The sequence below is a fragment of the Thunnus thynnus genome, chromosome 4, assembly GCF_963924715.1.
Source record: "Thunnus thynnus chromosome 4, fThuThy2.1, whole genome shotgun sequence".
Lineage (NCBI taxonomy): Eukaryota > Metazoa > Chordata > Actinopteri > Scombriformes > Scombridae > Thunnus > Thunnus thynnus.
In genome coordinates, this window is record NC_089520.1 from 15,843,558 (window position 1) to 15,857,584 (window position 14,027).

Below are 14,027 nucleotides of genomic sequence, written 5' to 3' on the forward strand. Positions count from 1 at the left end.
ACATGTTTTGAAATGAGATTTGGTTTGAATTAGAGACTTATTTCTTGCCCAATTGTTTTCGGGAAAATCCGGTGTCTGCAGTAGAAGGGCAAATAAAAGGAGATTATAAAACAAAAGAAAGAAAATAAAGGAAAGAAATGGTCAGAGATGGAAGCTGAAAGCCAATGGAAAGGGAGGAGGGAGAGAGAAGCAAAGCAAGAATTAGTACAAAAAAAAAAAAGGATGAAAGAAGATTATACATAAGGAAAGGAGAGAGAAACCATACTCGCGTGACAAGTGTCCTCATCATGGACTGGAAGACTGTATCCCTGCCCTCCAGCATGCCTCCAGGCCTTAGCCCAGTTGGCTGGTACAGTCATGTGGAGAGCTAGAATATCATCCACTCCTACATGCAAAGAGGAAAGGAGAGGGAAGGCGGAGGCGGGGGGGCGGGCGCCTTTTAAGAGACTGGGGACACTGATAGCGAGGTAGATGAAAAAATCATCTTAAGTAAGGAAGGTGGGATAGGGATAGAGGAGAAGGAGGGAGAGAGAGAGGGAAAGACAGGAGAAAAATGTAAAATCAGGGACATAAAGAGAAAGACGAGTACTGTAAAAGGGTGGGTGGAGTGTGAAGAGAAAGAGGAAGAAAAGGGAGAGATGGAGAAGAGAGAGGGAAGGAACAGGAGGGATGGATTAAGGAGAGCCCCAGGTGGAATAGGAAGTAAAGTTGCCAGCTCTCCCTCTGGCATATGTCCTTGCCTGCGGGAGCACCCAAGGACCAGGGAGAGGGCAGCTGGTCCTTAGCCACCTCCAGGCCAGGACGTGCCAGCCGTAGCCTAGTCATGCCAACGGTGGGCATCCCATGCCAGCAACTGTCCCTGTGCGTAGAAACCCACGTCAAGCTGAACCTCTGCGGAATCTCTGAGAATAAAAGGCAGTGGTGTTGCTGTCTGCCTTTTGTTTATTTTCTGTTTGTTCATTTCTCTTTCTCCCGCCTTGTTTTGTTTTTGCAGGAGCTACAGTATCTGTGTTGGTGTTTTTCTACACAGTTCTCTGATTATAGAAGTTGTTCTACCAGCCAAATTAATTTCACTATGTGTTCTGACTTCAAAATCTGTTTTCTGATCCGAACTGTGCGATCTGAATTTAGATTTTGTGTTCTGAAGTGTGTAAACTCAACATAGTTAGTTATTTGTATAATTTTAAAGAACATTAATGTACATATGCTTGCTTTCTTCAAAATTCTGTTTTATCTCCAATAAAACAACTCACAGATGGCTTTCAGTGTGTGGTAACATCCAGGCTGACATGTTGTGAGTTGATTTTTGATTTTGAAGTGTCTCATAGAGCACCATAGTGCCCCAGATATAAGATGTCCCTGACTGAAGGATGACCAGCCTTTTCCACATCTGTTTTGGATAGACTTTTTGAATAAAACCAGGTAGACTAATACCTTCTAAATGTATTTTCAAATATAACATATCAGCTATAGCCTACTGGTAGTGTATCTCTTATCCCATTTTTAGTACTTTGAAAATTTTCAGCAATCCGCATTAACCATTTTATTAGTCTATGATCATCAATACCCTTGAAAGCAGCCATTACATTACATTCAGATAGCTACTGTGCAATTTTCTACTACACCAGCCCTCAAAAGAGACATCTATAGTCAAAGACTGACAATTACCTAAAGAATGTTGAATACATAATGTCATTTATGTTTAGTCTTTGAATGCCAGATGACCCCAAAAATTAATATTCCAGAAACAAACAAACAAACAAACATTGTCTTATATATGGGCCAAAAATGTCTCTTGAAATTTTAAATATGACCAAAATTTTAAAAGATGATGGTACTGGAATTTAGTTTTTGAATTTAAATAGAATTTTGAAAAACCTTCGTATTTCCTTTGTATGAAATCCATAAAGCAAAGAAACTGCAACGTGAACAAGTGGAATCAATGATATGCACTGGCAAAATAAGATCTTTTAAAGGACCACTGTGTAGGATTTAGTGCATCTAGCGGTGAGGTTGCAGATTGCAACCAACTGAATACCCCTCCCCACCCTCTCCCCTTCCAAGCATGTAGGAGAGCCTACAGTGGCCGCGAAATGCACGAAAAACATGAAAGGCCCTCTCTAGAACCAGTGTTTGGTTTGTCTGTTCTGGGCAACTGTAGAAGCATGGCGGGCTCCGTGGAAGAGGACCCGCTCCATATGTAGATATAAAAAGATCATTCTAAGGTAACAAAAACACAACGATTCCAATTTACAGTTGATTATACACTGATTAAAACATACTTATGAATGTTATATTCCATATCTACCAAGTCTGTTCTACTAGATGCCACTAAATATTACGCACTTTAACATTAAGAAAAATAAAGCTAGATGTGTCTACATGACCAAAAAACACTTTTAATGTAAGATTCATCATTTAAAAGCTATAATACATCCTGCATGGTATTTTAACCGCTTATTTACTTTTAGTGGTTTAGTAGGGTGTTTTTCTGTTGCTGGGAGCCTATTCTCCTAAACACGTAGCAGACAGTGCAGATGAGGCCATTTGTTCCATCCCCTCATTAGCCAATGACAGGCAGTGTCTCCCTGATGTAATCATTGGTCATTAGGAAAAGGCATTAATTCTGTTATTTACCGCAAACTCCGTATAAAGTATTTATACTCCTGTCTGCATCTGTGAGACACACAGCTGAACATTAACCAGATATGTCCAATTACTAGGTGAACATGGGCCAGCACTCTGATTGGGTTTTAATGATTAATGAGATTTTAGATGACTTTCTCTCTAACCCTCTCAGCTGGAACCCGTGGCTCATAGCAGCTACAGCTAAAGGGACATGTAAATATGTCTGAGCCTGAGTTAATCAATATTCATTGTGCCTACTAAAATTGTAAATATTGAGCTGCTTAAGCAAACATTAAAAGCAGATGAAGTATCCCTTCAAGGTGTTGGAAGTATAATTTGATAGAGGATTTCCTGAAACCAGAACTACAAAACACTCATCAAAAAAGTGAAACCTTGACATTGTTCATCTCAACCCATTCAAGTCAAGTCAGTTTTATTAAATTGCCCAAAATCACAAATTTGCCTCAAAGGGCTTTACAATCTGGACAGCGTAAGACACCCTCTATCCTCAGACCTTCTGTTCAGAAAAGAAAAAGCCCGCAAAATAGTTGTTGTGTGTTTGAGTAGACATAGATAACTGAAGAAGTAGAGTTCAGTCATATTTTCTTTCACACTGCATGGAAATCTATTTAAGCATATGTCTGTCAGCCACCTTAAAAAGGCAAATGAGCACAGTTTATTAGCTTTAGTTTATTCTCTGTCAAACCCTCGTTAGCAGGTGGACAAGAGCAGTCATTAGATGGAGAACGTGAGCGCACCAGTTCCAACAAGCCATTAATATGATTAACTACGCTGCCGATACAGAATCTTTCATGTAAAATTCAAAAGAAAGTACAATTCAAAACGTCAAAATGTTAAGCTATCCTTTTAAATCTTATCTTGGTTGGAGTCTTGTTTAGATGCAGAACAGCAAGCCAGCAGTCGATCTATTTTGGGGCAAATGGCACAGACCGAAGGTGTCTGCTTTGCAGCAAGTCAGAAGCATCATGTTCAGTGTGCTTTTGACATGCTGTGAGGGTGTGTGTGTGTGTTTGTGTGTTAGTGAAAGAGAGTGTACCTGACAAGCTGTTCCTTAGCTGTGAGTGTAGGTGTCAAGCGTACTGTAGGTACTATATAGCAAGACCCCGGGGAGACTAGCTGTCACCTCAGTGCCAGCTAATAGGGACCCAAATGAACCAAATGTAACATGTTGTACAATCAAACAGAAAAAAAACCAACAACATATGACTCACCGGATTCGATGATGGGAGACTGTATCTGGGGGCTGAGTTGTGAAAGTGATTTACAGTATAATTGTAAATCTTAAAAAACTTTTGTGTATCTTTAGTATAAATACATGTTAATTTTGATTCATGTGTTGTTTTTTCTGACTTTATGTGAATGAAAATGTGCAAATTTGCCTGTTTTCCCATTGGAAATAAGTGCATTTGAAAATATCATTGTCCAGGTCACAAAAGCAAAGTTTAAAGGGAAAAAATAGCCATTTTCTATACTTTTTAAGCATAAAAACTTAGGAAATAACACTTACTACTCAGGAACAATTTTGTTATTTGTAATTTTGTTAAATAGTGTTGTTAGTTGTAGTCCTTATTTCCTTGATTAGCAGTGCTCAAGAGTTAAAATGAACATCTCTTTTATCCCTACATGTGTTTTGTTACATTAAAATGAAAATTAGCTTGAGAATGTGTGATTGTTTGAAGAGGCATATTATGAATAATGACAGTAAAGATTGCACACTCTCAGATGTGTCCAGACTTATGAGCATCAATGTCACTACAATGGTCAGTGTGTATAAGTGTGTGTGTAGGATATTGACGATAATGAGATTTGTTCTATCACACCGGCTGATTTAGAAAGTGGTGGATATTCAAAGTAAAACAATTGATAGCCACACTGTATTGCTTGTATTTCTGTGTGATAATGACAATTTATTGTGGGGAACAGAGTGAGTAAATGGAGTGAAGCTCCACAGAAATACTAATAAATAAGGATGGCGGAAGATGAAAAGGGTGAAGAGATGTGTGAAGTGAGATGAGTGAGATTCCTGGTAGAGAATCAGAGCCAAAGAGTAAAAATCCCCGAGTGGCAGAGAGCACCCTTTCTTTTCCCAAGTCTCTCCTCAAAGTATGCTTTGCCCAGTGTTACCATGGCAACGCTGAGTCTTCCACAAGCTGACCACATGCACGGCACTCAAATACATGCTCGTGCACGTTAAGTGTGCACACATATACTGTAGCACCTTAACAGCCTCATGCAAAGATTTGAACAGTTATCACACACACACATAACCTGCAATAAAAGGCTCTACTGTTGGCTGATAATAAACACTCTCCAACCCTGAGAGGAAGAGAAATTGATCCTCTTCCAATCGCACACAGTATATTCCCCCACTACTCAGAGGAAAACACATGACAGCTTAGTTGATTAATCAGTTACTTGATTGTCATAAAACAATAAATCATAACAAAAACTATTTTAATGTTCAAGTAATTGTTTGTCATTTTTAGCAAAAAAGTGGCTCAGTTTTTCATTAAATTCAAAGGTTTGCTTTCCTTCTTTTTTGTCTATTGTCTATATCCATATGAATATTTTTGGGTTTTGGACTATTGCTCAGGCAAAACAACAATTTGAGGACGTCACTTTGGGCTCTGGGAAATTATTTTTTGCTATTTTCTGATATTTTATAGATGAAACAATGACTCATTTAATCAAGAAGGTATTCAGCAGGTTAATCAATAATGAAAACAATCATTTGTTGCACCCTTAAATGTCACAACCGCGCTTTATACCAACAAATTGTATGCAAAAATCCAGATCACATGCTCTGTCTATCATTCATGATCCATGTAGTCATGTGGAAATGTGGATACTGAGATGTTTGCTGAACTGGAGAAAAACATGGTTCCAGTGTGTAATTACAGATTGCAACAGGTTGAGCCGCATGCCTGAAATAAGAGCATCCAAATTTGATTCCATCTATCTCATCTCCTGCCCTCCCACACAGAGAAACCCTTTCACCTGCTAGCTGGTTAATTATCACTAGCAGCTATTTCAAGCCTTACATTGGTAAGGCACATTGCACTGCACAGAGGAAAAGAGAATCTTGTTCATTGAATAGAATAGATCTCAAAACAAACAGTATATTTGTTCTTTGAATGTGTTAAACTAAAGACTTGAGAGTCATTCATAGCAGGATTATTTTCATTTCCCATATGACAAAACACAACTGTAGATGGACTAAAAACATAGAAGAATAGGGTAAAGTGATGGAATAGGTTGAAATAATATAAAAGACAAACTTAAGTAAATCACTCATAACTAAACTAAATAAATTAAGTGAAACACCACATAACCACAGGTAGAAAATAAGCACATATTTTACTGTATCGCAGCAAATATGAGGCTGAAAACAGAAATGAGATTGAACATCTGAAAATCTCTCTTTCTCCACATCTCTCTAGCCCCCAGATAAGGAAGGCGGTCTGCCGAAGCAGGTGGGCAACAAGACAGAGTGCGGTCTGCTGGGATTGGTCCTGGACCTGAAGCGAGATTACCAGCCAATAAGAAACCAGATCCCAGAGGAGAAGCTTTACAAAGTCTACACCTTCAACTCTGTCAGGAAGTCCATGAGCACTGTCATCAAATTGCCTGACGGGAGCTTCCGCATGTACAGCAAGGGAGCCTCTGAGATCGTCCTCAAAAAGTAAGTCTTGTTTTGTGACTAAAATGAGACAAATGATAATAATAGTATCACATACAGTAGGCAACTGGTTGAAAGGTAATATAGTAGAAAGTACTGCATTTTTTACCAAATGTACAGTGAATTAAATTCAAGTTCAAAATGTACTTGAGGCTACAACCCATTGAGTGTGGGTTATGACTCCAAGGTCACGTAATTGTGACACTTTGCAGTACATTAACAGGACAGTAACCAACAGTAACCAATGAGTATCTGAGAAAAACATGAGAGTTATTTATGAATCTCCCAAATACAGTAGGATCTGAAATTGTCTTTTAAGAATGAATACAACTAAAATGTATCATTAAACTAAAATTAAATAATGGTGTTTTGTAGTTTTCTTAGTAATTACTCTGCAGACTTAACACATTTTAAATGAATACAGCTACAAATAGTTTCATTTTGAAGTATGATAAGTTATATACACATTTTTGCCTAAAATTTTTGCCAATCCTGAATAAACATTTGTACAAATTACAGTTAATTTGCTTTTTTAAAATGGCTTACAGCAATCAAAGTCCAGCTCTTTGTGTTTGGCTATATGCCAGTACACCTATTTTTCTCCCCATTTGTATGTTCATTTATTTGGCTAATGAGAAATCCATTTACCGTAGATCAAACGTGGATATCCTTTGGTGACAGTAAAAAAGTAGACCATTGCTTCTCAACCAGGGGTCCGTGAACCCCTAGTCGTCTGTGGTGTAACTTCAAGGGGTTGTGAACTAATGAAATATATATTTTCAAAAGATCCTATGGCCTTTACAAACATACGGTATTTCCTCAAATAGTGACTGGGGTCTTCATTTACCTCACCTGCAGAAGGTAACAGGCCTTTATTTCTCATTCCCTCTGTTTGATAAGTATATTGGTCATATTTTAGTACAAAGCCTTGTTTTGATCCACATCGTTTGCCCTGTTAAAGTTACTGCATTATGCTGTTAATACAAACTCAACACTTCCTGCCTCAGGACTGCTCAAAATATGCCCTGGTCCAGTGCTCAAGGTTGTGAACCACTGATGTAGACAATGTTTTGTCTGTGCTGTTGGTTCTGGTGAATCAGTGCATCAAGCACTCCTGAGCTGTTGGACCATCAAGGATCACGCATCCATAACCAATTACAACTTGTATACATTCTCCTCCATGTATGGATATTAAGAAATTTTATTAGCAAATTAAATGTATTTATTTATCTTTGACCACATATTATGGCCAGGGAAATTACGGTTTGTATTTTACAAAACTTCACCCACAACGTCTATTTCTCAGCTGCTTTCCTGAGATTTTTTGGAGTACTTCAAGTTCTTCTCATTTATGTTGGCTTAAAAGAGGTTAAAAGTTTATTCTTGACCTTGGAAACAGCAGTTGAAAAAACAATCTCACCTCAAGGTCAATTTCATCTACCTTTTGTTTTGTTTTCCATGTTGGGTCATATTGGCTTTGCACAAAAACTGACAATACCAAAGTTACAATACAAAATTCTAAATAATTCCACTCTGCACCCCACCCTTAACTACAGATGCAGCCATATTCTGAATGAGGTGGGGGAGTCGAGGGTTTTCCGTCCACGGGACAAGGACGAGATGGTGAAGAAGGTGATTGAGCCCATGGCGTGTGATGGCCTGAGGACCATCTGTGTGGCGTACCGTGACTTTCCCAACAATCCTGAGCCCAACTGGGACGATGAGAACAACATCCTCAGTGACCTCACAGCCATCTGTGTTGTTGGGATAGAGGACCCTGTCAGGCCAGAGGTAGGAGCGTGTGATATACTGTGCGGAGTGGATGTTGGGCGGGTCTATACATGCATGCTACAGTGTGAGTCCTCACCAAGCAATGTCACCTAAGGTTTAAGATCTTCTGTCCTGTCAACACTTAATTGTGTTTATACCCTCTAGATTTAAAAAAAAATATCCAATTATCTCTTCTGTGCTACTTGTGTTTGATTCTGTAACAATGCTATTCTTCCTTCAAGTATTAATTATCTATCAATCTATCAACCTACCTTTGTGTACAGTCCTTCAATATCTGAGACATTTGACCAAGAGACAACCTAGAAATGATAGACAGCGAAGACAATTATGTCCTGCATGTCAACATTGTGTTAAAAAAACTCTGGAGAGGTGGTGTGTGGTTTCAAATGCGGTATATTTGTACAGTGTGCAAAGACAGTCTCTGTGTGTATATCTTGTACCTTATCAAGGTGACAAGAGTGCTAATAAATGACGGTATGGTGGTATAGCAGAGTACACTATGTGCAAACCGTCTGACAACAGCATATATATTTTTTTCTTTTTTTGAGTAATAGCATCGAAGATATCTTGTTACAAGAGGAGACATACAACTGTACAGTATGATAAATAAATTGTTTGACATGAAATGAGATATTGTATAGATATAGATAGATAAAGATTATAATGTCATCAAATTAGATTTTCTTTCATAGAATTTAAGAGTGGAATTCATTGAGAGGGTGAACGGTTTTCCCACAAATAAGTAAACATAAATAAAAAATAATTCAGAGATGGCTGCAGGCTGGGAGAAGAGAAGGTTTTTCATGTAGTTCAGTTTGATGAAAATATTTATAGAGAAAAGTGACTCAGACCCCTAATTATATAAGCCTCTTATAAGAACTCTGTATGCTTGAGATGTTGGAGACTTAAATCAGCATTTGAAGTCTTAATTGACAAACTATGTATATACAGTTAAGGTAAAATATCACAATATGAATTGAATCTTTGACAGTAACTATCAAAATATCTTAGCTTAAACACAGTATATATCAACCACCTATGACTCTGTTGGAAGTAAGTTTTCAACATGTTGTTCTGGACCAGCCTTCACTTACCTCTTTTATGTGGGGTTACTGGAATTTTCCTGGATTTCAAATCCGAGGATTGTTAATAAGGCTCTATTCACTTGGTCAGGTTAATCCATTTTTTTCCTAGAAAGCCCCTAAGGTTTCACATTAACAGCTCTGTTAAATTATTTTAGTTACATCAGTCCAGCTCATGTTGTATGATCACATGACACATATGATCCATGACATCCTTGTTTACATCAGATTTGAAAAAATGTTTGAACTGAACTGAAATGTTTGAATCTGATCTTATTTCAGTGAGGAAAACTCACCTATTTGTAGTTGGACATTTATTAATGGCTATGTTACAATATTATTAATATATTATAATGATATATTATTAATACTTTTATTCTGTCCACTTGTGTGTATTACACTCTGCTTTGTACTTTAATGAAAAAGCAGGTAACTTCTGTATAGATTATAACATCACATATAAACAGGTGGAGCAGTGGAAACAAAGGGTGAACAAAGCAGCAGGAGTCCGTTGACAGTAGGAGCCTTCACAGTAAGCTATCAGAGAGGGATCATGTGTCATTTGAAAGGCTTGACATTAGGGTGTGTGTATGATCAATTGCTTCACTAATGATTGCCTCACTAAATGATCATTGATTCATGAAATGCACACTTCAGACTGGGCCAATCAGCTTCAGCCAGCTATAGATTTCAGTCTGAACGTGCGTTATTCAGTTTTTGTACATTGCTGATATTTTTGTAACATGTATTTGCTATTTACTCATGTTATAATGAGTAAAGTATAATGTCATATATTGTAACTGTAGTGTATTATATAAATGTTTTATATATATATAATATATTAATATATTGTATTAGGTCCCGAAATATGCAGTTTCTGGGTGAGACAGTTCTAGACCAACACTGTGTAGATATCTAGTGAGATTCAGCGTTGGATAATGAGCCATCAACCTATTCAAACAAAAAAGGCTTCCACTTTGGTCTGAAAGGGATCAAACTCAGGTGGCAAGTACAGTACCAACGTAGAATTATTTTAAGTACTATACTTTTGTTCAATTTTGAGAAGTATTTCCATTTTATACGTTTACTCCGTTATAAGACAGAGACCATTTTTACTCTACTACACAGTAACATATACAACAGTCTCTCATTAAGCAACATAAATAAACATTTCATGACCAAAAAGGAGTAGGAAAAAGCAACATGCTTGTCTAATCCTGTCCCTATTCTAAATGAACTGAAGCACAAAGTAATGAACTTAAAAACCCCCGAATTTGGTGATTCAGTCCAAGGTTTGTACCTCCCTACTCCCTCCAAACTCCCTTTCAGCAATAAAGTGCAGTATTAAAAAAACTGTACACATGTTAAGGCATCATTTATTAACACCATTCTTCAGATATTTAAAGATCAGACATGTTTTAAGATGAGTTAAAGTTTTTAAAGATAAGTTTCCACGTCACACACATCATGTAAGTTTAATATTGGACCAGGATTGGCTTCTAAACTATTTGTGATGTCACAAATCATGCTTAAAATCGAAACTGAACAGAAAACACAGAAAACTTTCCACTTTCAGCAGATGGATGTAAAAACAGCCTTCCAGTGTCACACACTGCACATACATCATTCTGCAGAGTGGAGCTCTCAAACATCCAACTGTAGGAACAAGAAGGAAAACGTATTTTTGAGTGGAGAGGGATTTTAAGAAATAAGTGATGCATTAAGAAATCATTTCTTAAGCTGTACTTCATTTTTATAAGGATTTCACTTGAAGGAAAGGAGAGACTATAATTGGGAGAAAGAAAGTCGGGTGGAAAGAGGTCTGTGTACAGTAGGAAAACTGACCTCACTTTACAGCTCCTGTGCAGGTACGGGGAAGCAGGAAAGTAACTCACTACTGCATTATTCAACTTCTTCCTTTCATCTCTTTTTTTCCATCCCCCTCCTCACTCCCTAACAAGGTCTCCCATTCAACCCCTTCCCATCAAGTTTTCTCCTTTCCACCTCTCTCCATATTGTGGACTTGACTTTCACCTTGCTCATTTTCTTTTGACTTTCACTGCACCTATCTTTCTCTCGCTCTGTACCTTCCTCTTTCTTTCTGTCTGAAGCCGAGTTATGTAAGCATCTAAACAGACCTAGATAAAAAAAAAAATAAGTACAGGGAGAAGAAGGGGAAAACAGAAACCATTGTCCTCAAAATGAATAAACGAAAGGAGTTAACAAGAATCCGCTTTTGTATCACGTTGTTGTTTAAAGTTATATTTTTGAGCAAACTGCAGAAGGTCGTCCTGATAAAAATACAGAATAAAAACTCCCAAATAGTAATGAATATATGCATTGCTCCAAGACTGGAGCAGGTGGAATTTCCCTTTTCTTCCACCACAGTCACTTAACATCTAACATTTTTAATAATCGAAGTGGAAGAGCAGTGCACTGTACAGTAATATATTTCCAGGCATCTTAGTAAGGCTGGCTAATATTGGAAACAAGATGACTTTCCCCTCTGCTAAAAAGGTCACATAGAGTGGTAAACATGTTCCTGGTTTGTTTATTAGTCTCTAATTTCATCCTCCAGAATGTGATGTTCTTTTAATAACTGGCTGCTCTGTAGGGTTGCCCCAGAGAGACAAGAGAGGAGAGAATGAGAGAGAGAAAAGAAAAAGAGAGAGAGATTGAGACCAAGAAACATAAACAGATTCAAAATCAGATTCATGTCAGGGGGGATGACAGACCGCAGGAGGAGAGAGATGGGTAAGGAGAGAAACGGAGGAAAACGAGAGTGTAACCAGATCTGTATTAGAGACACAAGAGGCTTGTTTTTCAGTCTCACCTACTAGCCTCCTACCCTCTTCCTCTGGCGGGCCAGATTGTATTTTTAATAAGCCTCCACTCTTCTCCTCTCCTCTTCTCTCCACCTCCTCTTTCGGCTGACCAGTCAACTAGAGCAGTGGGAATCCAAATGAAAAGAAAGTAAAGCAGACAGCAGAAATGACAGATAGGCAGATGGGAACTTGATATCTCGATAATAATGACTTGGTGAAAGAAGAGAAATGTAAAAACTTTCCCTCCTTGCCACAATATTTACTATAAGCACTTCTTTACCTTGTCAAATCCTATTACCAGTAATGAATTAATGTATTTTGTGCTTTTTGTTCTGTCTGTAAGTGGTTACTGTTAACACATTACCAACTCAGCACATGTACTGTATGAATACTGATGTTAATAGACCTCTTAAGTGCATATTGGTGAATAATATTGTTGTTATTTTCAGGATATATTCAACCTCCTTGACCCTTTCCTCATTGGGAAATTGGTGTTACAGACAGAATATTTTACTTATTATTTTATTTTACATAAATGAACAAAAAAATTAAACAAGTCGGCCTTAATATCTAAATTAAGGCTGATTGTTTTCCCTTTAATTGTTTCTACAATTTGACTGGTGTCCATTTAAAAACAAATTTAATACTTAAAAGTAATTAATTTTATTTGATTAATTTGTAGTACTTTTTTAAAGCATTGCACTAAAACTATCAATGATACAACTGAAAGATAAGATGTGAAATTACTAGTAGAATGAAATGATATCTATTCTGTTTATTTAACCTCCAGCTCATTAAAAACATGCCCTCCTCTGCTGTACAGATTTACTTTGTAAACTGATTCCTTTAAATTAGTTGAATCCTTTGTGTTTACATGCATGAGCAGCTCGATTTGGCAGTTTAACGTACATTATGTGCACGCATTGCGTTGGTGGATTAATTTGGTTTTCATCCTATGTTGTATGTTTGTGAGTACAAGAATGCTCCCATGTGTACTGTATGCGCAATATGTTTATGAGTGGAAAGGATACATATTTCTGCCTCCGTGTATTTGTGTGTGTGTGTGTGTGTGTGTGTGTGTGTGTGTGTGTGTGTGTGTGTGTGGGTGGGTGGGTGGGCCTGCGTCTGTGCGAGTGGATGTGAGTTGCTGCTACTGTATGTGCACACTTTTGTTTATGTGTGGGTTTTGAGAGCAGTGCTCGCCCACACTGACCTTTGTCAGGAAGAAGACGTGTTTCTGAATTAATACTCTGCTTTTGCTAGCTGGTGCTACCACAGATCAATCTACATACAGTATATATCCTAGTTAATCTACTAGAGCACTGTCTGGAGGGAAATAATAATTATACATCTTGCTTAATTATACATCTCGTTATTACAAAACAGACAAGGGCAGCAGAATACTGTTCAGATAGAAGTTTCATTGAGTTCTATCTTTGTATATTTGTGTGTTTGTCTATCAAGGATTGCAATGTTGTTGCTAATGGTATGTTCTTAAGTAAATTGTGTGTGCACTAACTACAGTATGTTGATATCTCTGCAGCACCAAATCATTTTGCGCATGTGTTAATCCGTCTTGGTGTAGGTTCCCGATGCCATCCAGAAGTGCCAGCGTGCAGGCATCACAGTGCGCATGGTGACTGGAGACAACATAAACACAGCCAGGGCCATAGCCATCAAGTGTGGTATCATCCATCCCGGAGAGGACTTTCTCTGCATCGACGGCAAAGAGTTCAACAGGAGGATCCGAAATGAGAAAGGAGAGGTAACAACTGTCAGAGTGAGCCGGACAGTGAGAAAGGCTTGAAAAGAAAAGGAAGTCACTCTTAACCTTAACCACAACTATTTGACCTTCTATTTCTATTTGTGTGTGTTTGTGTGTGTGCGTCCAGGTGGAACAGGAGCGTATTGACAAGGTTTGGCCTAAACTCCGAGTTCTGGCCAGATCTTCCCCGACCGACAAACACACACTCGTCAAAGGTGAACATGTTGCATTATTTT

General features: G+C 37.9%; 1 protein-coding gene across 1 annotated transcript in view; it reads left to right on the forward strand.

Moving 5' to 3' along the window:
* The window catches only part of atp2b2 (ATPase plasma membrane Ca2+ transporting 2), a 136,847-nt gene that overhangs the window by 110,444 nt on the left and 12,376 nt on the right, over positions 1-14,027 (forward strand). Inside the window, exons 13-16 of the mRNA XM_067586916.1 lie at positions 6,090-6,331; positions 7,885-8,119; positions 13,612-13,791; positions 13,919-14,006. Of these exons, the coding sequence (XP_067443017.1) occupies positions 6,090-6,331; positions 7,885-8,119; positions 13,612-13,791; positions 13,919-14,006 (745 nt within the window). The remainder of the gene's footprint in view (positions 1-6,089; positions 6,332-7,884; positions 8,120-13,611; positions 13,792-13,918; positions 14,007-14,027) is intronic.